Source organism: Phoca vitulina, unplaced genomic scaffold (assembly GCF_004348235.1).
Source record: "Phoca vitulina isolate PV1807 unplaced genomic scaffold, GSC_HSeal_1.0 scaffold43, whole genome shotgun sequence".
NCBI lineage: Eukaryota > Metazoa > Chordata > Mammalia > Carnivora > Phocidae > Phoca > Phoca vitulina.
The window spans coordinates 10,749,696-10,774,553 of record NW_022589746.1 but is presented as its reverse complement, the minus strand read 5'-3'; the positions used below and the strand labels follow the sequence as shown (position 1 = coordinate 10,774,553).

General features: G+C 41.4%; 1 protein-coding gene and 1 non-coding gene across 2 annotated transcripts; both read left to right on the top strand.

Annotated features, from left to right (window-relative positions):
- The first annotated feature begins 875 nt into the window (after nucleotides 1–875).
- LIPN (lipase family member N) lies at nucleotides 876–15,250 on the top strand. Its single transcript, XM_032430386.1, has 9 exons — nucleotides 876–986; nucleotides 1,560–1,677; nucleotides 3,744–3,942; nucleotides 5,466–5,575; nucleotides 7,761–7,897; nucleotides 9,668–9,808; nucleotides 11,326–11,397; nucleotides 11,930–12,001; nucleotides 15,017–15,250. Exons 1-9 carry the CDS (start codon nucleotides 879–881, stop codon nucleotides 15,248–15,250), a joined length of 1,191 nt encoding a protein of 396 aa, XP_032286277.1. The 5' UTR covers nucleotides 876–878.
- A 6,399-nt stretch (nucleotides 15,251–21,649) lies between these two features.
- Nucleotides 21,650–21,756, top strand: LOC116648464. The gene has a single exon (XR_004302531.1). It is a non-coding gene; the product is annotated as a U6 spliceosomal RNA (small nuclear RNA).
- The last annotated feature ends 3,102 nt before the right edge of the window (nucleotides 21,757–24,858 follow it).

The window sequence follows — 24,858 nt, the reverse complement described above, 5'->3', positions numbered from 1 at the left end:
CAAATGCATGGAAAGCTATTTAAAATCTTCAGAAGTAAAGCTCTAAATTTCTAGACGTCAGTCATTAATTTGTTACAGCTCTCTGATGTTACTTTCTGGCTCATTCTCTGATTGGGAAAAATAGCGAGAAAGGGCTGACTGTGTCTACTGCTTTATAGGTCCTTTAATCCTTCCTATAGCCCCGTAGGGTAGGTAACATTATTCTAATTTCACCCACAAAGAAACCAAGAGACAAAGCTGCTAAATAACTTGCCCAAGGTCAGAAATCTTGTTGGTGGTGAGGCTGGACCTCAACGTCAGGTCATGAGTGGGGGTCACAAGAGGGGCACTGTGGTCTGCCTTGGAAGAGGTGCTTTTAAGCCACGCCAAGGAAGAGATTGCACATTCAAATGTGCAGCCTTCCCCACTGGGTGTCCACAAGAGAAAGAATCCGGTCACTGGAAACCGATCGTCGGCTTCTCTGCTCACTGTTCTTGTTTGTTTTGTGGGAAGCCGGTTAGAGTAGAGGATAACACCCCTTTTCCCTTTACTGTGGCTTTGGACACCTGTCCTCTGAGTCTTCGGGTACCCTGGCAATTTGCAGGTGAGCAAAGACTTAATGTAATTGAAAACCTTTGACGAAAGGACGACCAAAACAATAAGGCTTGGTACTGGATGAAATGTCTTGCAGAAGTGGATTGGGTCAAAGCAGTTTCTATGTGAGGAAAGGATTCCCATGCTCAGAGTTAGCTCACTGCGTTTGCTTCCTTCCACACTTTCTAGTGTTCCTAGGATGTCCGTCCGGTTTTCAGTAGGGCACTATTTTCATTTCTTAAAGCAAAGTTGATGTATAAAATTAATCTGTGATTATTAAATGTCTTACGTCAGGCATTCCCACGATGTGGCTGGTTTTAACAACAACCTGTTGTTTGATCTGTGGAACTTTAAGTGCTGGTAGATTCTTTAATTTGGAAAAAGAAGCGAATCCTGAAGTGTGGATGAATATTGTAAGTCATGCCAAGTCCCAAAGGACATCACATAAGGCAGATGAATGGTCTTGTGATAGCAGAGAGTCTCAGATAAGGGAACAGATAAAATGTAGGTGATATTTAACATTTCTCTAAGAGTAAAGCTAGGAAGATCTCCCCTTTTGACTGAGTAAATAATATTTTCTAGTAATGTAAAGCAAAAAAGAATTTATAGGCCACCTCCTCTTCTGAATTTATATTTTAAAAATATTAAAATTTCTATTTTAAGCTATTTGGATAATATATATAACTGCCTTCTACCAAACCATAAGGGGTCTCGAGAATCAGCTGGAGAACATAGTTGTGTCAGAAAATACTAAATATTATCTCTACCCAACTACCCACCCCCAAATTTGCCAATAGCAGACATTTTTTTAATATTCTGCTAATTTTTTATCAAGACTTTACACAGTAAATTGATTTTACAGTTACCGGGGGCTACAGATTTCAGATAATTCACCCCAATAAGCACACACCAGATGCTTTGTTCTAGTTCCTTCTGATCACCTCTGGAGAAGATGTTGAGCTAACGTCTGGGTTTTTACCTGGCAGAGTGAGATCATCACCTATAATGGCTACCCCAGTGAAGAGTATGAAGTCATCACTCAGGATGGGTACATCCTCAGCGTCAACAGAATTCCTCATGGACGAAAAGATGCCAGGAGCCCAGGTAAAAGATGTTCTCTCCTGCAAAGGAGGACAGCAGATGGATCCAATTTAGTGCTGGCTTTCCATTAAGAGAATGACTGGTTTATCAAAATCGATGGACTCTTGGATTAGTCTTTTTAAATAGTTAACAGGGAGTCTCATTCTTTTCCAATTCTCTGAAGACAGTCAAGAACCTAAAAATACAAAAGGCAAGACAGATCTTGTTGACAGCAAACAGGCCTGCTTGGTCGGGGTGTAAATGCAAAGGCGGGGCCGACATTTCTTTCATTCATGACTGATTTCTCATGTGGAAAATTGCTGCATCCCAGGAAAGTGGATTTCCTCACTTGCAAAGAGATCGGCTGGGTTGCATGAAGTCTCTCCTGCCCCCTCTAGAATCAATAGGCCTCCCTCTGCAGGATTAAAAAAATCAAATTAAATGACCCTGACATTTCTGAAACTTTTTCCGAGAAGGAAAACTGGATCATTCTTCCTATGTTTTGATCAGAGGGACAGAAGTTTTGTGGGAGGAAAGAACATGGTGTTAATAAGGCCTGAATTCTAGCATGAAGAGCCAGCCATGCAAAAGCAGAGAAATGACTCTTTAAATAGGGACATGTCACTGCAAAGCTCAAGATGAGTGAGGAAGAGAGAAGCATAAGCAAAGTATCTGGGAAGTTTAGGGGGCAAATCCTTTACCTGTCACTCACCATCCCTCCTGCCATTCATATTCAGAGGCAGCTAAAATCGCCCTGTTTGACTTTCTCTCCTCTAAGAAAGAAAGGCGTAATTCTAGAGATTCAGAATGAAGACTGAGAGTGGGATGTAGGTGGGGGTAAGAGACAAATGGAAGACACCAGTTGAAGTTGAATTTCAGATCACTAACAAATCAGTTTCTCGGACAAGTTCCACTTAGAATGTACTTATACAGAAATTGTTCATCCTGTATCTGAAATTCAAATCAACAGGACATCCTGAGTCTTCCCTTAATCTTCATTTTCATTTTTTTGCAAAATCTGGCAACACCAGCCTTGGGGGGAGGGGGCTAGGAACTCTAAAAGGAGAGCATTTTTCCAGGAAAAGTTTTACTTAAGAAGGGAGAATTTGGGGAAGGCTTGGAATTAAGAACCATTGATTAAATGTATTATTCTCAAAGCTTTACATTAATTTATATCCAATAAACCTCTCATCCCTAGGAGGTCGGTACTATGAATAGTTATCATTTTACAGATGATGAACCTGAGCAGGCTCTGTAAAATGCTCAAAGTCACACACATAGCAAGTGATGGAATCAGGATTCAAACCCAGCCTGGCTCCAGAGCCCATGGTCTTACCCACTAAATTATGGTGCCTTTTTGGAACCTTCTGCATTGGTTCTCCTCATCTCCCTGAATACCCTCTCCCTCAGGAATTTGACAGTTGTCAGAGGGATGTTGAGCCGATTCTATTATATTTGGGGTTTTCAAATGCTCTCTGGTGGGCAGAGGCTGGGGATTTGGCTGGAAGCTTGGCGAGGAACCAGTCATTGTCCATTTACGCTCTCGTCCTCCTCCTCCCTGGAAGAGGCATGGGATTCCATCAAACACGATCATTTTCCTGTCTTTGCAAGTCAGACCCCAGAGATAGGCAAATGAGAATTCATAGAGCAGCGAGCTCGGTTACGAGCACCCACTTTGGTGTGAAACAGAACTGGGCTTTCGTCCTGGCTTTGCATCTTGTTAACTGGGTGGCCCCTTGGGAAAGTTACTTCACTACCTTAAAGCTCAGTTTCTGCATCTGTAAAATGAAGATCCTTAAAATAGTAGCTACTTATATCATAATAGAGGTATTATGAGAATGTAACAAGCTCATGTGTGTTCATCTGTTCATCTGTCAGCATAGCACCAGGTATAATGCACGTGCTCAAGAAACTTACGTGATTCTCACGCTCTACACGAATGACAAGGGGGAAGGTGAATGCTGATTTTGGTCTTTGCTTCTTCTGGTGTGGGGTGTGTGTGTGTTTTGGGGGGGTTCTATCATGTTCCCGAGATGCTCTATTTATCATAAATTATTCTCTCTCTGCTCTCTCTTCCTCTCTCCCTCCAGGACCCCGGCCAGTCGTATATATGCAACACGCCTTATTTGCAGACAATGCCTCTTGGCTGGAGAATTTTGCCAATGGCAGCCTTGGATTCCTTCTAGCAGATGCAGGTTATGATGTCTGGATGGGAAACAGCCGGGGGAACACTTGGTCAAGAAGACACACAACACTCTCAGTGACTGAAGAAAAATTCTGGGCCTTTAGGTAAATTGTATCTAAGAAAAACCATGAAGAAAGTTCGAGGCGATTTCTTTGAATATAATAGTGTGGATGATGTTAATAATAATCTGTAACATTGGAAGTCACATAGTCCCTTGTAGTTTCTACTAATATCTCAAAGCAGAGAAATAGCAAGAAGTTAGATTTCCACTGATTCTCCCACAAGCACATTATATCATTTTAACATGATGATTTTAACATGCAATTCTATCCAATAATATACATTATAAGTTTGTCCCAAGGGACAGCTCAGGGAATTCCTACGATCGGTGCCCACACTCACTTAACCAATGTTTGCTGAGTGTCTACTGTATGTACAGTTCCAGGCCCTGAGCACTCGAGAGTGAGCAAAGTACCTGCCCTCACGAAGCTTCTATTCATTCTAGTGTTGCTAATCCAGGTCTTTTCTCTTGGACAGGCCAATCAATTTTGCAGAGGTGATGTATACCAGTACTATATTTTATTTAGAGAAATTCTGGTTGAGACTGTATTGCATACCATTTTTCAAGAGAACTCCAATATGAGGTCTTTAAAACCTTGCGAATGGGCAATGGAGAACAATGTTCTCGTATGCTGCCTCTTTGACTGAAAGTATTTTCTGCTGTCACCAGAGGACAGGCTGATGCCTGCAAGAGACTTCCCTTTGCAAGGCTAAGCTAGAACAGAGTGTGCATTCCTACCATATTAATGAAATATTCAGCACCCACTGACAGGTTGAGAATGAAGGAAGGGTAGAATAAATTGTTAGGGCCAGAGCTTTGGGGCAGGAGCAAATATCAGGAAATATTTTGTGTCACTGGCCCTTGGCTGGGAGCTTGAAGCTTGTTTACTATAAGACATCACAAGAATTCTCTTATACTCGGGAGTGTCAGCCTACAGATTTCCTATTTCCTCACATGTCCTTTTGATAAGCATGCCTTGAGCCCATGGGCTACCTGGCTCCACTAAATATTACGTAAGTCTTTTGGTTCTCCTGTGTTAATTCCAGTTGAACTGGGGCTATGGCATGTTGGTAGATATCAAACATATCTCTAATGCGGAAAGAAACAATAATAACAGGTGCACCTGAGTCATGACTTGACTGTCATGCAATCCCCTTAACAGCCCTGCTCGAGAGCAGGTATTATGTCCATTTCACAGATGAGCAAACTGAAGCTCAGAGCATTTAAGTAACTTATCAAGAGTTTCTCAGCTAGAATCATGATTTGCAACCAGTTCTGTTTCCAAAGCTGAGTATGAAATGGCCCGAAGGTCTAGAAGTGCCCTGTGGGTGTTTGAAGAAGAGGCAGGCAAAGCAGGGGAAACGGAAGGACAAGAAGAGGAGAAAAGGTAGGACAGGCCTTCAGACAGTACACACAAGTTTTGAAATCAGTCCTGTTATTAGACTGTAATGCACATAAATGCAGCAAACAAAAGCTACACTAGCCAACACCTGATTGGGTAAATAATGAGATGCACTCATTTAAACTTAGTGGCAAGTATTTATGAGCCCCCGTTTTATTTTGCAGTTTCGATGAAATGGCCAAATACGACCTCCCGGGAATAATAGACTTCATTGTAAATAAAACTGGTCAGGAGAAGCTGTATTTCATCGGGCATTCACTTGGCACTACAATAGGTATGTTTACAAACGTCAGTGTTTTACAAGAGTCAGAGCCTCCCAAGGTTCACCTTTCAACTGGAACAGAATCACCGCCATTTACTGTGCCCTTAATTTTCCATCTTGTGCTAGACACATGCTAGTGCTCTACTAGCCACAGCAAGTGGCTGTGAACTTGAATTTCAGAGACTGTGTGTCAGGCAAATCTTTCCTCCATCTCTGGTTACAACAGCACTTTTGTAATGGTGATATAATTCCCATGTGCCCCCAAACCGAAGTATTTCCAAAGTAAGTTTCTAGGTCCCCTCTGAGCTAAAATAGTAAAGCCTAATGACATGAAATATCCCTGAAGGATGATAAGTATGTGTCAATCATGCCTTCCTCACAATCCATTTGGGATTTTAAAAAATAGTCAAAGGGTGAGCTTATACTTACATTTGAACGAATTGAAAATATATGATCACTTTTTTAAAAGATTTTATTTATTTATTTGAGAGAGAGAGAGAGAGAGCACATGAGAAGGGGCAGGGACAGAGGGAGAGGGAGAAGCAGGTTCCCCGATGAGCAGGGAGCCTGATGCGGAGCTTGATCCCAGGACCCTGGGATCATGACCTGAACCGAAGGCAGACACTTAACCGACTGAGCCACCCAGGCGCCCCTACAGTCACTTTTTTTAGTTGAAATACAAAAGCATACATCAACTGGGCTTATCTATTTAGCGTGCAATTTAATATTTATGGAATAGCAATTAAATTCAAGCACTATACAGAAAATTTTTTAAAGTTCAAGATCCAGCTCTCTGAAAATGTACTTCTTAGTGATTTACTAGATCTTTTAGAAAGAAATCAAAAATCCAGCTCCAAATAAAAATTTAGAGGAATCCATACTACGAATATTGTGAATTTGTTAGTGATCTTCCACTAAAATTTCTAATTTTAAGAACACAGATTCAAATCAGGTCAGTCTGCCTCCCCGCAGTGAGGGTGTTGGGCATGTGGAGGAACCAGATGGTTAAGGTATGACTTGAGTGGGGTCTAGAAAAGTGGGCAGGAGTAGATATGCTCTTACATCTGATCTGAAAAGAAAACAGAAAATATCTGATCAGCATTGCTCTGCCTTGCATTTAGGGCATGAATTTTTCAGTGAACATCCTCCGCATTTGGGGCAGAGCAATTTTGGTTATGTGGGAAGGACCCACTCTAGACATTTAGCAAACCCATGCTCCAGCTTACACTACGAGTCAGCGTGAGCGCGGAACAACTCACCTCCACGCACTTCCAGAGATCTTCCCAGGGGAAGTAAACGTCTTTGTTGGCTCAGCCAATTAATACAAAGTCTGTTCTTTTTCTGGCCAAAATGGTTTCAATGTTTCAACAAGAATTTCAGGAAAAAAAGCAGGAGCGTACATGTGCGCGCCCATGGGCGCACACACACACACACACACACACACACACACACACACACACAGTGGCAGGGTCCCTGGAAGGCATCTCAGGGAACCAAAATACACAGACACTCCACATACTTCCCCGTGCAGTGCTGCTTGCCACCCTCCTCCTCATAGGGCTAGAAATGCGTGCTATGCTGTTGCTGAAAAGTCAGAGCGAATGGAGACAGCTGGTCCTTATCAAGACCACAGAGGACTGAGGGAAATCAGGGAACATTCTGGAGGTTGGTCAGCATCCAGTGAAGCACTGGGAGGGATGAAATTTCTTTGCACTGTGAGAAAAAACAACTGTGGGATCACTGGATAATACTGCATAAAGAACTGATTGGTTCACCTCCCGTGAACCAATTGTTTACTTCTGGAAGCTCTGTGACTCATCCTGGCATCTCAGGGTTGGCGGGAAAATGACAGAATTGCTAGCGCTTAGCCCATGCGGGGAGTTGGGGGGGAGCGGGTTGGGGGGGGGGGTAAAGCTGTCCCCGGGACCCCTCGGCAGTGGCAGCTCGAGCAGCTTATCCCTCACTCCCCCCAACCAAGTCAAATTGTCCAGAATACGAGGAAAATGGACACTTGAGAGCAGAGAGGACTGAAGGCAGATTATCTTTGCTGAACAACTCAGGAGAGTTTCCCAGTTCAGCCACAGGAGCATCGCAATAGAGGGATAAGCTGTCAAAGCAGAGTCCTACTCTTGTTAGTAGGGACATTGCCTCAGCATTTCTAATTTTTACAAGACTGTCTTGTCTCCTGTTCTCTTAGGGTTTGTAGCCTTTGCCACCATGCCCGAACTGGCACAGAGAATCAAAATGAATTTTGCCTTGGGTCCTGTGGTCTCATTCAAATATCCCACGGGCATTTTTACCAGTTTTTTTCTACTTCCAAATTCCGTAATCAAGGTAGGCTTCTCATTTTCGCCAAAATGTCTCTGAGGATCCCATTTTGGACCGTAGATCCTTATTATTGCAAAATCTATTACGAAGCGAAAGTAGGAAAGTAGGAAATTTACATGAAATCTGTAGAAACCAGATTCTGTGACCGTGTGCTTTGTGTGTGTGTGGGTGTGCGTGTATGTGTGTCCATGTATGTGCGTGTCTGTACCCACGTGCGTGTCTACAATTCCCATATACAATTTACCGTACTCGGTCATTAACAGACCTGAGTGTATATCAGAATTTCTAGTTAGGTGACTGTGATGTAGTTTAAAACCCACTCACAATTTTCTCATTCCATTCTTGTTCCACTGGACAGGTCAATAAATTCACGATGCCCAGATGGAAGACATGATGTTAGATAAGCCTGAATAATACACTCCTTCCCGTAGGGGAGCTTGCTTTAATTTACCAAAGCTATGATTCCAAAACCTAAATGTCTTACAGCTCAATTATTTGTTCAGACATTTATTGGTTATTTTCCAGGGGTTGAAAAAGTAGTTTGGTTGCCAATTATGGATTTGGGACTTTATCCATCAAAAGTCTTTTTCTTTCTTTTTTTTTTTCTGTTTGCTTTTTGTTTCTCTAAAAAGGTCATTGCCATGATAAACATAGTATTTTGGCAAAATCGCCTTTTTGATTTGGGGTGTCGGCTAAAATGAATTTTGGCCAAAATGAAATCAAGGAGACCGATAAGGGTTTCACAGTAATTCATACGTAAAATGAGGCCCTGGCTTAGGGTGAATGGGTGGGAATGGAAAAAAAAATTATTTGTGAGCTGACACAAGGATGAATTCCCATAGAGCCTAATGATTGGTTCCACAGTTTTATTGTATTGTTTACTGTAAGCTCAAGTGATGCAATTTCTCTTTTGTGTGGTTGATAGTTCTGTTGCCAAAGTGTGTTGACACCCATTAGTTTGGGATGTTTTCTACATTTGGGCAGAGTTGAGCAGATAAGTTATATTACATTCGGAGGTAGACACATCTATCTCTAAATACATCATTTTTACATTTTATATTTTACATATATGTGGCTTTGTGGGCATAGGTGGGTCTGAGGCTTATCTCAGTTTCATATTACCTGCTGTCAGATTTCCTGCCACTTTCAGTCCCATTCCCTGACCCTTCCCACCACTTCCTGTCTGTGGTCCCCAGAAGCTTCAGTCCTCCCCTCAGAGAGGCCCACCCAAGCTTACTCTTCCAAGCCCTAGAAGTTTTAACTGTGCTGTGTCCCATTATATCAAGTATTTTCTGTCCAGTGGCCCCCTCCTCTCAGTACTCCATGGTCTGCTTTCCAGCCCAAGAACTGGCTCCTCTGGGACGCTGCTAAAAAGATGATGTGCACATGCGTAGTAGGGGAAACCTTGCTTTTCCTTCCTAGTCAAGGCAATATTTGGCCTTAAGGAGAAACTGCTCTGCCTTTCTTGCCAATTAATGAGAAATAAGAAACATAGGCAGTCACCAATTGGACAGAATAGGGGAGCTTCACCATGGAGAAGCAAATTTGGGGTTGAAGAGCCTTACTGCAATCTCTTTTTAAATTATGTTTGTTGATCTTCCCTGGATAGAGATGGGTTCATAAATAGTTCCTTTTCCCAAATGACTTAGTCTCCTTGGCAGAAAGAGCAAATACAAATGGAAATAGATCTCCAAGAATCCTTATTCCTGGGATGAAGGGAATGTCAAGAAGCCTGAAAACAATTCTTGAAAGGATAATTATTGCTTATTTTTACAGGGTATTTTTGGTACCAAAGGTATATTTTTAAAGACGGGAAGGGAACCTTCCCTCAAACTCTGCAACAATAAAATATTATGGGTGATATGTAGTGAACTCATGTCCTTATGGGCTGGATCCAACAAGAAAAATATGAATACGGTACGTATAATGATTATGGGACCATTTGATGCTTTAAGAGATTCCAGCTTTTCTTTGACTCACCTTGATGTATCTATTACACTGTATAAACTAATGTGGTGTTCTAAACCGTAAAGGAGAAGATTTGCTATGCATAGATTGGGTATTCAATGGACCATGAATGTGAAAACTGGGGGAAAGAATAGGTAGGTTCATCTTTCCATCCCTGGTCATATTTAGGAAAACAGATGTCCATCATGGGTAGGAGTGTCACATGTTCCCTATAGTCAATTTGATTTTACAACGAATACCATGCATTTAAAAAAAAAAAAAAAATCCCAGAAAAGAAGTCCAGGCAAGCATTGAACTTATTTCCTGTGTGCCTCCGTTTGTTGGGTGACTTTGGCCTCAGATAAAACCCCCCACTTAACTTGGAAGGCACAAGACAGAATGGAACGGAGATAGAACCCCTTTCCCACAAAAGAGGAGCAATCCTGTTTCACCAACTCTTTGCCTCCTGTTACAGAGAATTCAAGGAGGAGGAGGAGTGTGCATGTGCATGCTAATGTGGTTGAACAGCTAGTTCTGTCCCATTCCATATGGCGGCCAATGAGGCTGGTATGGTGAAGCTAGTCCCCAAATGGCTCTTCTCCGCCAGCCCACCCTACCCCTATTCAAGAGGTGTAGTTGTGCCAGACCGAAATACAAGAGGAACCATTGTTCAAAGCCTGCTTATTCAAAAGTAAGCATTTTTAATAGTTCCCTTGATTACTTTCGTTCTACAGTGTTCTAAGACATAGGATTCCGATCGCTAGTACATCTCTATAATATTCATCTCTATGTTGTTTACAAAGACCGAAGCACAGCGCATAGGAAGTGATTATATTTAGCTTTTCTTCTGCAATATTTTATCTTATCCTCACAAAAGCCTGGCACAGTATGACTTTTAGTGTGTTCATTTAATAGGTGAAAATACAGAAACTCACAAGTTACACAAAGTCACAAAGCTTATAATTAACAGAGTTAAGTTCTGGGGGCGCCTGGGTGGCTCAGTCGTTAAGCGTCTGCCTTCGGCTCAGGTCATGATCCCAGGGTCCTGGGATTGAGCCCCACATCGGTCTCCCTGCTCAGCGGGAAGCCTGCTTCTCCCTCTCCCACTCCCCCCTGCTTGTGTCCCCTCTCTCACTGTGTCTCTCTCTGTCAAATAAATAAATAAAATCTTTAAAAAAAAAAGAAAGAGTTAAGTTCTGAAGCCCAGGTGTTTTGACGCCCGGATCTGAGACACGGCACACCCACGTGCATGCGCACAGCATCCCCCTCCTTGCAAATTATCCCACGACTTCAGAGCTGGTGCACGTTGGCTCTCAAGCAATCCATGAACTGACATGAGCTCTTATTTACCTAGATGATTCGGCCTTGTCATTTTCCAAACCCCAGTTTTGGTTTGCTACTTTTTAGCACACTTGTTCTCTGCTTCTGGGAGGTATACTTTCTTTCACTGGGTCATTTTTGCTATAGTATGTTTTATTTCCCTTCAGAGTCGAATGGATGTGTATATGTCACATGCTCCCACCGGATCATCAATGCAGAACATCCTGCATATAAAACAGGTAGTGTCTTTGTCATGGAAGACTCTTCCAATCTTATTTCGGTACATCTGAAAGGAGAGAGTTAGCAGGTCTACCCTAAGAAGGTTCGAAGCTGGCTTCTATTTTGTCTCTGTCACCATCTTTGGTTTGATTTCCCCAGATTTGAAGGGAAAGGACAAGGTATGGTACAGACCAAGTAGGTGACATAACTGAACCCAATCTTAGATCGGAGCTTGTAAAACAGAGCCTGAGCTGAAGCAAGAGGTAACCGGGGAAAGCCTCAGGTGATAGAGCCTTCCCGGGAGAGAGAACTATCTGAGGTTTGACTTCCCCCTAAGGAGTCGTGATTTCCCATTAGCTGTCCCTTCAAACCAAGGGAGACCATTGCTTCCCTCTCTGTTGGCCTTGTGCTTCTAGTGGTAAAAATGTATTTATATCCTTCTGGTGATCCAGAAAGCTTTATTTTCTTCCCAGTGCATAGTGGTTTTCTAAGATTTACTGTAAAAATTGTGATTCTTACTCTGATTATTTTTCCAAAAAACATGTATTTCAGCTTTACAGATCTGATGAATTCAGAGCTTATGACTGGGGAAGCGAAGCTGAGAACATGCATCACTATAATCAGGTGAGCTGCTTGGAATGGCCCCAGAAGGGTGGCTTTGAGACATTATAATAAGAAATTGGGATGACTAGGTGGCTCAGTTGGTTAAGCATCTGCCTTCGGCTCAGGTCATGATCTCAGGGTCCTGGGATCGAGTCCCGCATCGGGCTCCCTGCTCAGCAGGGAGTCTGCTCCTCCCCCTGCCTGTGCTCTCTCTCTCATGCTCTCACACTCTCTCTGGCAAATAAATAAATAAAATCTTAAAAAAAAAAAGAAAGAAATTATTGGAGAGTGAAAAGAATCCTGCCTGACAATTAGTGGCATTCTCATTGATAACGCTTTTTAAAAAATGACTAATTTAAATAAGCATTCATTGCAGAAAATCTAAAAATAAATAGAATAGAAATAAAAGAAGGATATCTTAAGGAATTCTAATAATTTATAATCCCTCCACCCAGAGAACACTATATGTATCAATATTTTACTGCATTTATTCCAATCTTCTCAGTATCACTGCTTTCACACAATTTTTAATCTTGCTTTTTCATTTACAGTTACACAAGACCTAGCCAATGCTACTAAGGTGGTTTTTAACATAATTTTGTTGACAGTATAATAATGAAAATTGTTTCATAAAAATCTATAAAAATGTACAGAGAAAATGAATACCCAGTTCTGGATGTCAACAGAAAAAAATATAGGATCCCACATGAAAATTAAAAGAATCACTACATCAAAAACTAATGATGTAATGTATGGTGATTAACATAATAAAATTTTAAAACATTTTTTAAAAATTAAAAAAATAAAAAAGAATATTATCCACCCATGAAGAGTTGAGCCTTTAGCATCTTTTTGCCCTCTGAGTTTTCACACTAAAATTTGGAGATTCATTTAGCCCTCCTATACCTGTGATAATCCTGTTGCCACCATTTCTTTCCTCAAATTCAGGAGCTGGGCTTCTCAATATGAACCAAACACATTAAATTAAATTTTTCCAATATTTTCCGAGACTGATATATTTAAGGCTATTTATAGATCAATGAAGTTGTTTCTGAGCATCAAAACAGTCAATCAGACCAGTCAATTTCTCACTAATGGATTGAATTGTTAGACAAGTGATTCTACTAGCTCTTAGGACAACTAAGAGAGCTATGTATATTTTTATTATTTTTTAAGCTTGATTAAGATATAATTTACATACAATAAAATTCACAAATTTTCCAATTCAATGAATTTTGGCAAATACACTCATTCCTGTAACCATGCCACAATCAAGATATAGAAGTTTCCACTACCCCCCAAAGTTTTCCCCTGCCCCTCAGACCGTATATATTCACAGATGCATTTATTTGCAAATGCTTAGAATAGGGCCAGGGAAAAAAAAACAACACAGCAACAACAAAAGTTAAAAGAATTGTCTTCAGAGAGCCGAGGAAAGGCAGACTGAACTAGGGGAACCTGAAGGAATTAAGGGAGTGTGAAGGAATTAAGGAGGCTCTCAATTTGGATTTGACATGCTTCTCTTTTCTTCCATTATTTTTAATGAGCATATTTAATTTATATATTGTTTCCATTTACAAGAAAATGAAACAAAAATGTCACCCATACACTTAAGACCATTGTTAGTCAAATTCTTTCTTTTTCAGCTTTATTGAGGCAAAATTGACAAATAAAATTGTAAGATTGAAGGATACAACGTGCTGACTTAAATATATGGGAGTGTCAGTGTCCTTAGAATTTCTCAATGGTTAGCTGGTCCAATCTGAGTCCAGGCTGATCCTGTCTGCTTTGAGTATGATTTTAGGTCACTTGAAGTCAAATTTTATTATATTCTGGCATTATTACTTTGCCGTCTTCTTAAGTTCCCAGCACAATCTTTGTGCCCACTGCATTTTATCGAGAATAGGGAGACTAACCCGTGTCAGCTCCACGAGGGTAGAGATTTCCTTCTGTTTTCTTCACCAGTGTTTTCTCACGGGGCAGAGGACCTGGCACTTCTTCCCTTCCTCCACTCACTCCTGAACCCCGGAAAATGTAGTTTGGGTCTTCATCTTTCTATTACAGCTACTTTATTTAAAGTCGCGGTGGTTTTTGATTGTCAAATCCAGTGGCCTGTTTTCGCCTTCAGATGTGTGTTCTGTGAGGTCACACAGCCCCTGACCATTCACTCACTCAACCCGGACTTCCACGATGCCGTGATCTTAAGTCTTCCCTTCCCTTTTTGATTGCTTCCTTCGTCCTCCATCGACACTATCTACTTTCTATCTCCTCCACTCAAATTGTCAGCCTTCCTCCAAGATTCTTCACACCTCTCTCCCTTTCTCCCTTGGAGAATGTAGTCATCCCCATAGCTTCAATTATCCCTTCTCTGGACCATCCCTACTGTGTGTCTAGATTGTTCCAGGATCTACCGCCAGCCTATTCCTTCCTCAAGGCATCCCAGACTGATGGCCCTACAGTCACCCTAAGACTGAGCTCTGAGAAATGACCCTGCTTCATCCCCCCAAACTTCCAAAAGATGTCAAAATACCTTAGCCTAGACCTTGACTGTCTGTCTCCAATCTTATATCCTACTGCATTGTCCCACGCAGTTTCTTCCCTGGGTTCACTGGAGAGCTTGCCATCCTGACCACGGTGTACATGCTCTGGCTACCTTCCAGGAAGCCCTCCCACCCTCATCCCTATCTGGCAAAATCCAACTGTCCCTCAAGAGTCATTTCAAATAACTCCTCTTTCTAGAAAGCCCCCGGTCAGAAGTTGTTTCTTCTTTGCCTTCACTGCCATTGTATTTGGGGAGTGTTTTGTGGCATTTGACATACCCTACTGTGTAGGCAAATGTTTGTTGACTTATCTTGCCTTGTTCCTTCATACTCCTTGAAGATACGGACCATTGCAGGCATTCTTTCTACTTCCCTCGGTGCCTGACAGAACTGTGTTCATAGTCAATGCTCATTTAGGAGCCCCTCTGCGTACCTGAACCCAATTGTTGTAGTGAGGAGCTTTCTCTCATGAACGTTCTTTCTCTCTTTTCCGTAGAGCCGTCCCCCACTCTATGACTTGACCACCATGAAGGTGCCTACTGCTATGTGGGCTGGTGGCCATGATGTCCTTGTGACGCTCCAGGATGTGGCCAGGGTAATCCCCCAAATCGGGAATCTCCAGTACTTCGACCTCTTGCCTGACTGGAATCACTTCGATTTCATCTGGGGCACGGACGCTCCTCAGCGGATGTATAGTAAAATCATAGCCTTGATGAAGTCATACTCCTGACTGCAGCACATCTCCATCTTGGTTCAAAGTTGCTTGCCAGCCCATGGGAGGCTTTGGGAAAGAGACTGATCAGCAAGGAGGCCTTCTCCGGCATCCTTCACCTTGTTTGCTGTTGCTGAGGGGCTCCCTTACCTGGCGTCCCGGCTAGGAATTATTTCAACTGTGTTGCTCTTAGCTAAGAACTGCACACACCTGAAATCTCCAGTCTCTTCCCCTCAGTCAGGGGTAGGCCCAATTTTTCATCTCTGTGAAATATGCACTTGGGAGAGTAGTTCAAAGAGGACTTTTCCTTTCCTAGTTAAAGTCAATTTCTTAGAAGGAAAGACTTCATTTGGGAATATATTTTGGGTGGCTGTGATCATATGGCCTACTAGAAATCACAGTTAGGTGGTCATCTATAAACAAGCCATGGTCATCTATGTTCATCCATAAACAGGCCATGAAAATAAGCTCTGGCCCACGTCCAGCATGAAAAAGAACAGCCCACTGGAAAAACTAATAAAATTGAAGTATTCCAGGAGCCCACTTTACTGTTATAAGCTAGGAAAAAAAAAAGAGAGAGACAGACAGACAGACAAAACTGGGAATGACTACGTAGGATATGCTGAATTACTGATTATTCTGAAGTTACAACACATGAGAAATAATTCTGTCCCGTCTTGCTCTAAAGATAAGTTAAACTGATCACCAGCGGTGTTTTCATGGTCGAAGGGGAATTTATACAATTGCTTGCACCCAAGTGACATTTAAAGCAGCTTCCAGAAAGCCTATTTTAGAAGCAGCAAGGGAGGCTCTAGGAATATTCCAAGTCTTGCTCTGTTTCATTCTCTAACTGATGCCAGACCTTGATTTTAGCATTTAGTATGGAGTTCCAAGAGGAACGTGAAGTTTTGTGTCCGTTTCTGGATTCCTGAATGGTGGAAACTTGCAAAAGTTCTTTACCTTCTATGAAGATTTCATTAACGGAAAACTCTTTACGATCCTCAAGGAATCATAAATAAATGGTACACATACATACCTCCCACAGTTAATTTTAAACAAGTAAATGTAAATTAGCTCCCTAATATTTGCATGGAGGACTAAGGGTCTTTTGGATGTCAAATACCACATAATCATTCTTTAATAAATAATTCATACTTCATCATTTTTAACCTTAGTTTTAATGTCTTTCAAATGAGTAACAATTTTAAAACACTTGGGAAGCCATTTTAAGTACAAATCCTTCCATATTTGTATAATTTTTATTTATCAAGATTGGACTGTCTAAGTTTGTTTTTAGTGACTTTTAGAGAGCTCTTCGAAGAGTAGAATGTAGTTTTCTTTTTTCTTTTTTTAATTTAAATTCAATTAGCCAACATAGAGTATATCATTAGTTTAAGATGAAATGCTCAATAATTTATCGGTTGCATATAACACCGAGTGAAAGTGTAGTTTTCATGCAAGCAGTACAGTCTTTTAAAGTCACATTTAACCAAATTAATCAAAATGCATTAAATAATATAACTATTATAACAGATAGAACAGGCATAAGTAAGTCTGAGAACAAATATCTAACTCTTGGTAAGCTTACAGTTCAACTGGAACGAGTGGAAAGATGTGGCCGTAATAGATTAGCTTATTCGTTATGAGTATTTAAGAGGCATTGGACATCAGTTAAGACACCTACAGAGAGAAAAGAGGCATTGGTTACTATAGGAATCTAGTTAAGTGGACGTCAGTTGAGAGAGCTCCTGCAGGATTTGTCTTATTCGGCTATTGCTATAATGCTGTGTAACAAGCAATCGTGAGTAGCTCAGGGGCTCCCAACAGCAAACATTCCTTTTTCATGCTCACAGCCCTGCAGTTTGACTGGGGTGGCTCTGCCTTGGGCTGGGATCACCAGGGCCTGGCTCAACCCGGTGGGTTGGGTCCTGGTCTGCTCCACATGCCAGTTCATTCTGGAGCTAGCAGCTAAGAGGACTCTGTTCTTCACAAGGTAGATCCCAAGAGCACAAAGAGGACTAGCTCAATCATAGCAGCATGTTTACAGCTCTGCTGGATTCACAGCCGCTCCTACACATGTCTCTGCTGCAGATGACCCAGCCGAGCCTGCCCCAGGGGGGTGGGGTAGTCTGCCTTCCCTACCGGGGGAGGCTGTAAACCACACGACCAAGAATGCGCGTACATCATGCTGTGATGCAGGAGTGCAGAAGTGGGGAAGAATCCGTTCTACCACACACAGGTACAAAACTCAAAAGATAAAAATAGGGAATACGATAAAAAGTAAGTCTCTCTCCCTGCCTTGGCTCCTGGTCCCATGGTCTCCCCTTCAAAGACAATTCATTCTCACCAGTGTTTTTGAGTATCCTCCTGTGGATTATACCATGCATATTCCAGTAGCTCCATAGATACTCATTGGGGTTTCCTTCTCACCTAACTGTACCATACTATATATACTGTTTCACATTTTGCTTTGATCACTTAATATATCTTGGAGATTTTTCTCTATCAGTTCATATGGAACATTATGATAGACTACATGGAATTTCATTATCAACAGAGATTCAGATGGATTAGGATCTTTTGTAATTATACACATTGCTGTAAAGAATATCATACAGACAGGGCACCTGGGTGGCTCAGTGGGTTAAGCGTCTGCCTTCGGCTCGGGTCGTGATCCCAGGGCCCTGGGGTCGAGCCCCGCATCGGGCTCCCTGCCCAGCGGGGAGTCTGCTTCTCCCTCTGCCACTCCCCCTGCTTGTGCTCTCTCTCTCCAACAAATAAATAAATAAAATCTTTTAAAAAATTCTCAAGCTATGCTTTTGCAATGTGTGCACTTTTTCTATTATATATGTTATATTTCAATAAAAAGTACGTTTTAAATACACTAAGCTTTTCTGCTTAAAATCAACAAGCTATGAAGTACAGAAGAAAAGAACACTTTTTACCAATACCTCTACTTTTTTTATTTTTTGCTCTGCGTATTGTAGCAAATATATTGACTATGATAAGTCTGAATAATAGTTTATTTTTTGCTAGGAGTTTTACAGGAAATATCTCATTTAAAACTTATAAGCCTATGGGATAAAACTATGGTCACATGAGGCACAGAGAAAAATGAGATATAAAAGCCAAATTTTCCTAAGATTGCACAAGTGAAGGAGTCATGATTTTAATCCAGGATGTCTGACAGTATATATCTGTATAAATGTGTTCAAATGGTATATAAATATCGTTGGGACACCATTCAGAAAGTCATGTTTGTATTACCCTAGACCAGAATTACTTGAAAAATAAAGGCAAGAGATGAGAAAATGTTTTGGAGTTTTTTGGGAGAGGGGGTTTGTTGTGTTTTTTATAAACTCATCAAAATCTCAAATTGAGATGAGAAGATAGAACTACCCTATGACCCAGCAATCCTACTTTTGGGTATATATCCAAAGCAACGCAATTCCCTATCTCAAAAAGATATCTGCACTACCATGTTCATTGCTGCATTATTCACAACAGCCAAGACATAGAAACCTAAGTGTCCATCAACAGATGAATGGATGAACAAAATGTGGTATACACACACACACACACACACACACACATGAGTAAAATATTATTCAACCATAAAGAAAGAAGGAAATCCTGTGACAACATGGATGGACCTTAAGGGCATTATGTTAAGTGAGGTAAGTCAGACAGAGAAAGACAAACATTGCATGGTCTCAATTATTTGTGGAATCTAAAAACATCAAACTCAGAAACAGTAGAATGGTGTTTGAGGGGGAGGGTGGGGGGAAATGGGGAAATGTGGTCGAAGGGCACAACTTTTAGCTAAGATGAGTAAGTTCTGAAGCTCTCTTACAGCATGGTGACTGTAGTTAACAATACTGTAGTGTGTACTTAAAAGTTGCTGGGAGAGCTTTAATGTTCCCACCATAACAACAAAAGAGTAATTACGTGAGGCAAAGGACGTGTTAACTAATCTTATCTGTGGTAAACAGTTCACAATATATGAGTGTATCAAATCATCACATTGTATATCGTAAACTTACACAGTGTTATCTGTCAGTTATACCTCAATAAAGTTGGATAAAAAATTTAGATGAGTAGATCACTAGTCAGGTCAATTGTAACACATTTTTCATCACTTTGTCTGAAATACCAGGATCACTTCCAAGTAAGCATAGAATCTAGCAATCCACTGATGTGGAACTTGGTTATAGACTTTGTAATATAAAGTTATTGAAAATTTGACAACGTTTCTCCTTTTTTTTCTTACCGTTACATTTACACAAAGCAAGAAACTCGTAGACCCCATAAACAGACTCACTAGGGAACTATAGTTTCTCAAGCCTGAATATCCCATTAATATTTTGTATAGAACAAGGTAAATCATGACATTAATTTCTAATACAAATCCAGGTCAAATGTAAAGTCTTTGGTGAGTTTCTTTCAGGAAGTATGGTGAGGTGAAACTGGACTAAAATAATGGCTTTTTGAGACTTATTAATCCAAGAGCAAGGAAGTCACTGGAAACTCTGCTATAGGTAAAAACACCTGGTCCTAGACTCTATCAAAGCATCTCATCAGCCATGTGAGGTGGCAAAGCTCCAAACACAGGAGACAGGGCCTTGGTCAGCTCTGACCACTTGCCCGTTGTCCTCCTATGCGAAGCTCATCCACACCTTCCAAGGTCTGGCTCAAGCACCACCATTTCTGAAAAGATTTCCTTGAACTTAACGCCCCCAAATTAATACTTCTTCTTCTAAATCACTTTTTATTATGCTCCTGCATTATCTCTTTAGTCTATCTCCCTAATCAATTTTAAGTAGCTTGAGAACAGGAGCTTTGTGTTTCTTACCTTTTCACTTCTTAAAATCTTTGTTTTGAAATAATATAGATTGCTGTGAAATTGTAAAAATAGTGCAGAAAGTTCCCACATACTCGTCCCTCAGTCTCCCCCCAAAGGTAATATCTTACATGACTATAGTGTGCTCTCAAAACCATGAAGTTGACCTTGGTATAATCCACAGAACTTAACCAGATTTCACTATGCCCTCCTCTGTGTGTCTGTGTGTGTGTGTGTGTGTGTGTGTGTGTGTAGTTCAATGCAATGTTATCATGTATGTAGATTGTGTAACCACCACCACAACTAAGATACAGAACTGCCCATCACCACAAAAACTTCCCTCGAGCTTTCCCTGCGTAGTTAACAACCACTCCCACCACTCCCCAGTCCTCCTGAAACCTAACCCTTGTAACCACTAATCTGTCATCTCGGCAACTTTGTGTAAAAGTTGTGTGACCTTTTGATAGTTGCTTGTTTCACTCACTTGAGAGCCATCCAAACTGTTAACTATTAAAGTGTATCACATTTGCTCCTTTTTATTGCTGAGAAATATCCGTGGTATGGGCCCACTACGGATTATTTAATTATCTACCCACTGAAGGACTTCTGGGTTGTTTCCAAGTTTTGGCTTTACCTTTTAACTTTCCAGTGCTTAGCAAGGTGACTTGAAAGTAAAAAACACTCAATTCGGGTTCGTTAATTTGAATTAATTGCTAGTCCCACCCGAAGCTGAATTCTGTGCTGACACCTGATGTACATATTTGCCCTGAGGGGAAATGTCAGTTTCTCCATGTTTCCATTGACTTCACTCTTACCTTCACCTGATACTGAGAGATTGCAAAACATCTGTGCGGTTCTCATTCCATTTTAGAGTTCAGATGTGATTTAAGAAGTGCTTTGGGGTCCAGGGAAAACGGATTCCTGGTATTCGCACCTTGATGGTTATGAAATTCTCCCCCAGCCTGTTATCAGGGTGACAGGGGCTCTTAGCTCATCAAAATCTCCATCGGCATTATCACAGCCCCCACAGAGCCAGTCCAAATGAAAAGAAGAATGACACTAATATTGTGCCATCATTAAAATTTTCTGTGAAGTATAAAGGCACCAGTATATTTTTTCAGTAACTCCTACCTTTGTGTGCCATTTTGATTGAAGCATGGTTGACACACAGTGCTTCACTAGCATCAGGTATCAACGTAGTGACTCGACAGCTCTATGCTCACAAATGTAGCTCCCATCTGTTTCCATACCATTGACTATATTCCCTGTGCTGTGTCTTTTCTTCCCAGGACCTATTCATTCCGTTACTGGAAGCCTGCATCTCCCACTCCCCATCAAGCATTTTGCCCGTCTTCCCACCCCTCCCCTCTGACAACCTCTCAGCTTATTCTCTGTATTTATGGGTCTGTTTCTGTTTCTGTTTATTTGTTAGTTTTTGTTGTTTTGTTTTGTTTTTGTCACTTTTAATCTGTGTGCAAATTGCTTTCTTAACCTGACCAGTCAACTGAGCTGGGAAAGTTAACTTTTTCAGAATACTATGTGCCCTTCGTAGGCTTCATCAAAATAAGCACTGTTAAGTGTTCACTTGGGCAGCACAGAGACTAAATTCGGATCCAGACAGAGAAGATTATCATGGTCCCTACTCGAGAATGCCTCGCGAATTCGTGAAGCAGTCCTATTCTTTTTAAAAATGATACACTTAAAAATGACCTCCGTGCCCTACCATCATCGCCCCTCTCCAAAGAAAGATCACTGGAAACTCTGCTATAGGTAAAAACACCTGGTCCTAGACTCTATCAAAGCATCTCATCAGCCATGTGAGGTGGCGAAGCTCCAAACACAGGAGACAGAGGCCAAAAAGTCAGCACTGGGATGGAAAAAGGAAAAACTGCTAACCACCTACTCTGCAAGATTTGCCACAGGGGTATATGGAAACTACATAGGTTTCTATATCATAATAAAATAATACAATTTATATTACTAAAAAGTACATGTGTATGGTAGAAAATTTAAAAATGCAAATATTATAAAAATTGTTTAATATTAAGTCGGTTCTTTAAATGGGATTTTAGGCATTGGTGTACCACATACCCGTATTTCCAATAGTTTAAGGTTTCAAAAGGCAAATATAAGAAGTTACCTAGTTGCAAAAAAACCCTTAGCTCTTTCATATTGAAAAAATTCAGTTGTTCTAAGTAATCAAAGATCTGATAAAGACAATCTGAAGTATAGGAAATATTTGCTTCTGAGGCAGATTACATAAAAGATAAACAAAAAAACATTTTATAATCTTTCATTAAGAGAAGACCAATAATCTAAGACATGTTGTGATTTTAACAGAGAGAAAATTAAAGTCTAGCTTTATATAAGCCCACCACTGAGACAATCTGGCAAGTGGTTGGTACTCAGGAGATGCTCGTGGCACTGGGGGCGCCGTCAGGGAAAATCTAAAGAGTTGATAATGATGAAGCTCCCACCCCAAAAGCTTCTTGGGGAAATCCGTGGTAAAGTCCCTGAGGGAAAACTATCTTCACCATAAAAAGTTCCTTGACCCCTGTCCCCATTGCCATCTACTTCATCCTTACCCTCTCCCCTCTACCTCCAAGCTGAAAGGATTGGAATATTTGGGCTCTAAAGCACCTCCTGGGTCCTTTTCCCATGGACCTAGCTCCTTCCTGCTTAGATTGTCCTGATTGGTCATCAGCCACCAGAGAGAGAGAGACCACATGAGCACAGAAACTTACCTTTACCTCTCAGCAAGACTTGCAAAGAGATTCACCCTTAACCCATGCCCAATAAACAATACCCCACCAATTTTCCATTGTTGGTTTGCATTCTTCCTGAATGAAGAGGAAGGTCTCTCTCCCAATCTTGTTGACCCATCCTCTATCCATGCAGAGAACATACTATCAAAGACGCAAAAGGGAAATTGGGTTTTTTTTTTTATTAAGATTTTTATTTAAGTAATCTCTACACCCAAGGTAGGGCTTGAACTCTTGAACTCACAACCCCGAGATCAAGAGTCGCATGCTCCATAGACTAAGCCAGCCAGGCGCAGGGACGCAGAAGGGTCACATTCCTCAAGGGAGGCCTCATGCAGAGCTAAGCAAGGAGAAGAGTCGTCCCTGAATGTCCTGACTCTTCCCTTATTTTAAGTAGGGTGGTGTTCTACTAAGGCAATATTTCTCAAGCTTTAGTCATTCACATTTCTCATTCACAATGCTGGTTGTACCTGCATGCCAAACATAATACTGCTTATTCAAAAGTCTCAAAATCAGTTCTTCTGTTTAACTTAAACTGCTTTTTAAAAGAAACCTCCTGCTGGGGCACCTGGGTGGCTAGTCGTTAAGCATCTGCCTTCGGCTCAGGTCATGATCCTGGGGTCCTGGGATCGAGTCCGGCATTGGGCTCCCTGCTCAGCGGGGAGACTGCTTCTCCCTCTGTGCCTCCCCCCACTCGTGCTCTCTCTCTCTCCGCCCCCCAAATAAATAAAATCCTTAAAAAAAAGAAAAGAAAGAAAGAAACTTGCTGCAGCTACTATAAATGGAAGGAAAGGTATTATTTGCCAAAACTTGAAAGTCGCCGTAAACAGACGAACAATACAAAACATAATTGATGATAAAATAGATAGCATGACTAGTCAGGGCACTAGCGTTTTAGAACTGCCTTTCTTTTGTTAAATGTACTCTTTATTTGCCAGGGAGATGAGCAATTGCTAGAAACAAAGACATAAACCAAAGTTAGACTCTCTCCTTGTGACATTCAGAGGGTTGAAAGAAAAGAAATTTTTTTAAGATTTTATTTTTAAGCAATGTCAACACCCAGTGTGGGGCTTGAACTTACAACCCTGAGACCAAGAGCTGCATGCTCTACCCACTGAGCCATCCAGGTGCCCCAGAAGGTTGAAAGAAATTTGATAGGGAGACATGGTAGGAAGAATAATGGCCCCCCCAAAGATGTCCCCGTCCTAATCCCAGAAGCCTGTGAACGTGTTACCTTCTATGGCAAAAGAGACTTTGCACCTGTCATTATGATAGGAAACTGGAGGTGAGAATTTTATTCTGGGTTATCTGGGTAGACCCAATGGAAGTGCAAGAGTTCTTATGACAAGGAGGCAAGAAGGTCAAAGTCAGAAAAAAGAAATATGACCTTGGAACAACTGGAAGTGGTGTGATGGAGCCAAGAAATGCGGGCAACCCCTTGAAGCTGGAAAACATAAGGAAGCAGTTTCTCCCCTGAAGTCTTCAGAAAGAATGCAGCCTGATCAGCATCTTGATCGCAGCTTCCTGACCTCGATCTTGGCTTTTGGAACCATAACAGAATAAACTTATGTGACTTTAAACCGCAACGTTTGTGGTCCTTTGTTACTCTCCCATCCTGTGATTCTGTATTATTTAACACCTCTGCATGATTTAGTAGCCTGTGCAGCAGCTAAAACTCCCATAGTCCCAGGGGAGTCTAGCCCATACTTGGGGGACCAGTGCCTAAGGAACTAATGGGAGCCATAGATTAAAGCAACTGCAGAAGAGTTGGGGCCTGAGGCAGTGAAGCTGGTTGCTAGAGTGATGGCTGATTACAGGGGAAGCTGTGCGTGGCCAGTGTCCTCCTTCTTCTCCTACTTCAGTCCTCGAGCTGGGCGACAGCATTCCTGAATCAGCCCTCCTTCAGCAAATGAACCCTGCCCTGAGGTAGGCCATCCCTACGGTTCTTTCTGCTCTTAAACCGCACTGCCTTTATCTGGATTAAAATAAGCTTGGGGATATTCTCTTAAATTAAAAAAAAAAAA

What these genes read in the sequence shown, in the direction of transcription:
- LIPN (XM_032430386.1), top strand. Translation starts at nt 879, where the DNA reads ATGTGGCTGGTTTTAACAACAACCTGTTGTTTGATCTGTGGAACTTTA. An exon ending in GAAAAATTCTGGGCCTTTAG is followed by an intron (nt 3,943 to 5,465) that starts GTAAATTGTATC and finishes TTTATTTTGCAG; the next exon opens with TTTCGATGAAATGGCCAAAT. An exon ending in TTCCAAATTCCGTAATCAAG is followed by an intron (nt 7,898 to 9,667) that starts GTAGGCTTCTCA and finishes TTATTTTTACAG; the next exon opens with GGTATTTTTGGTACCAAAGG.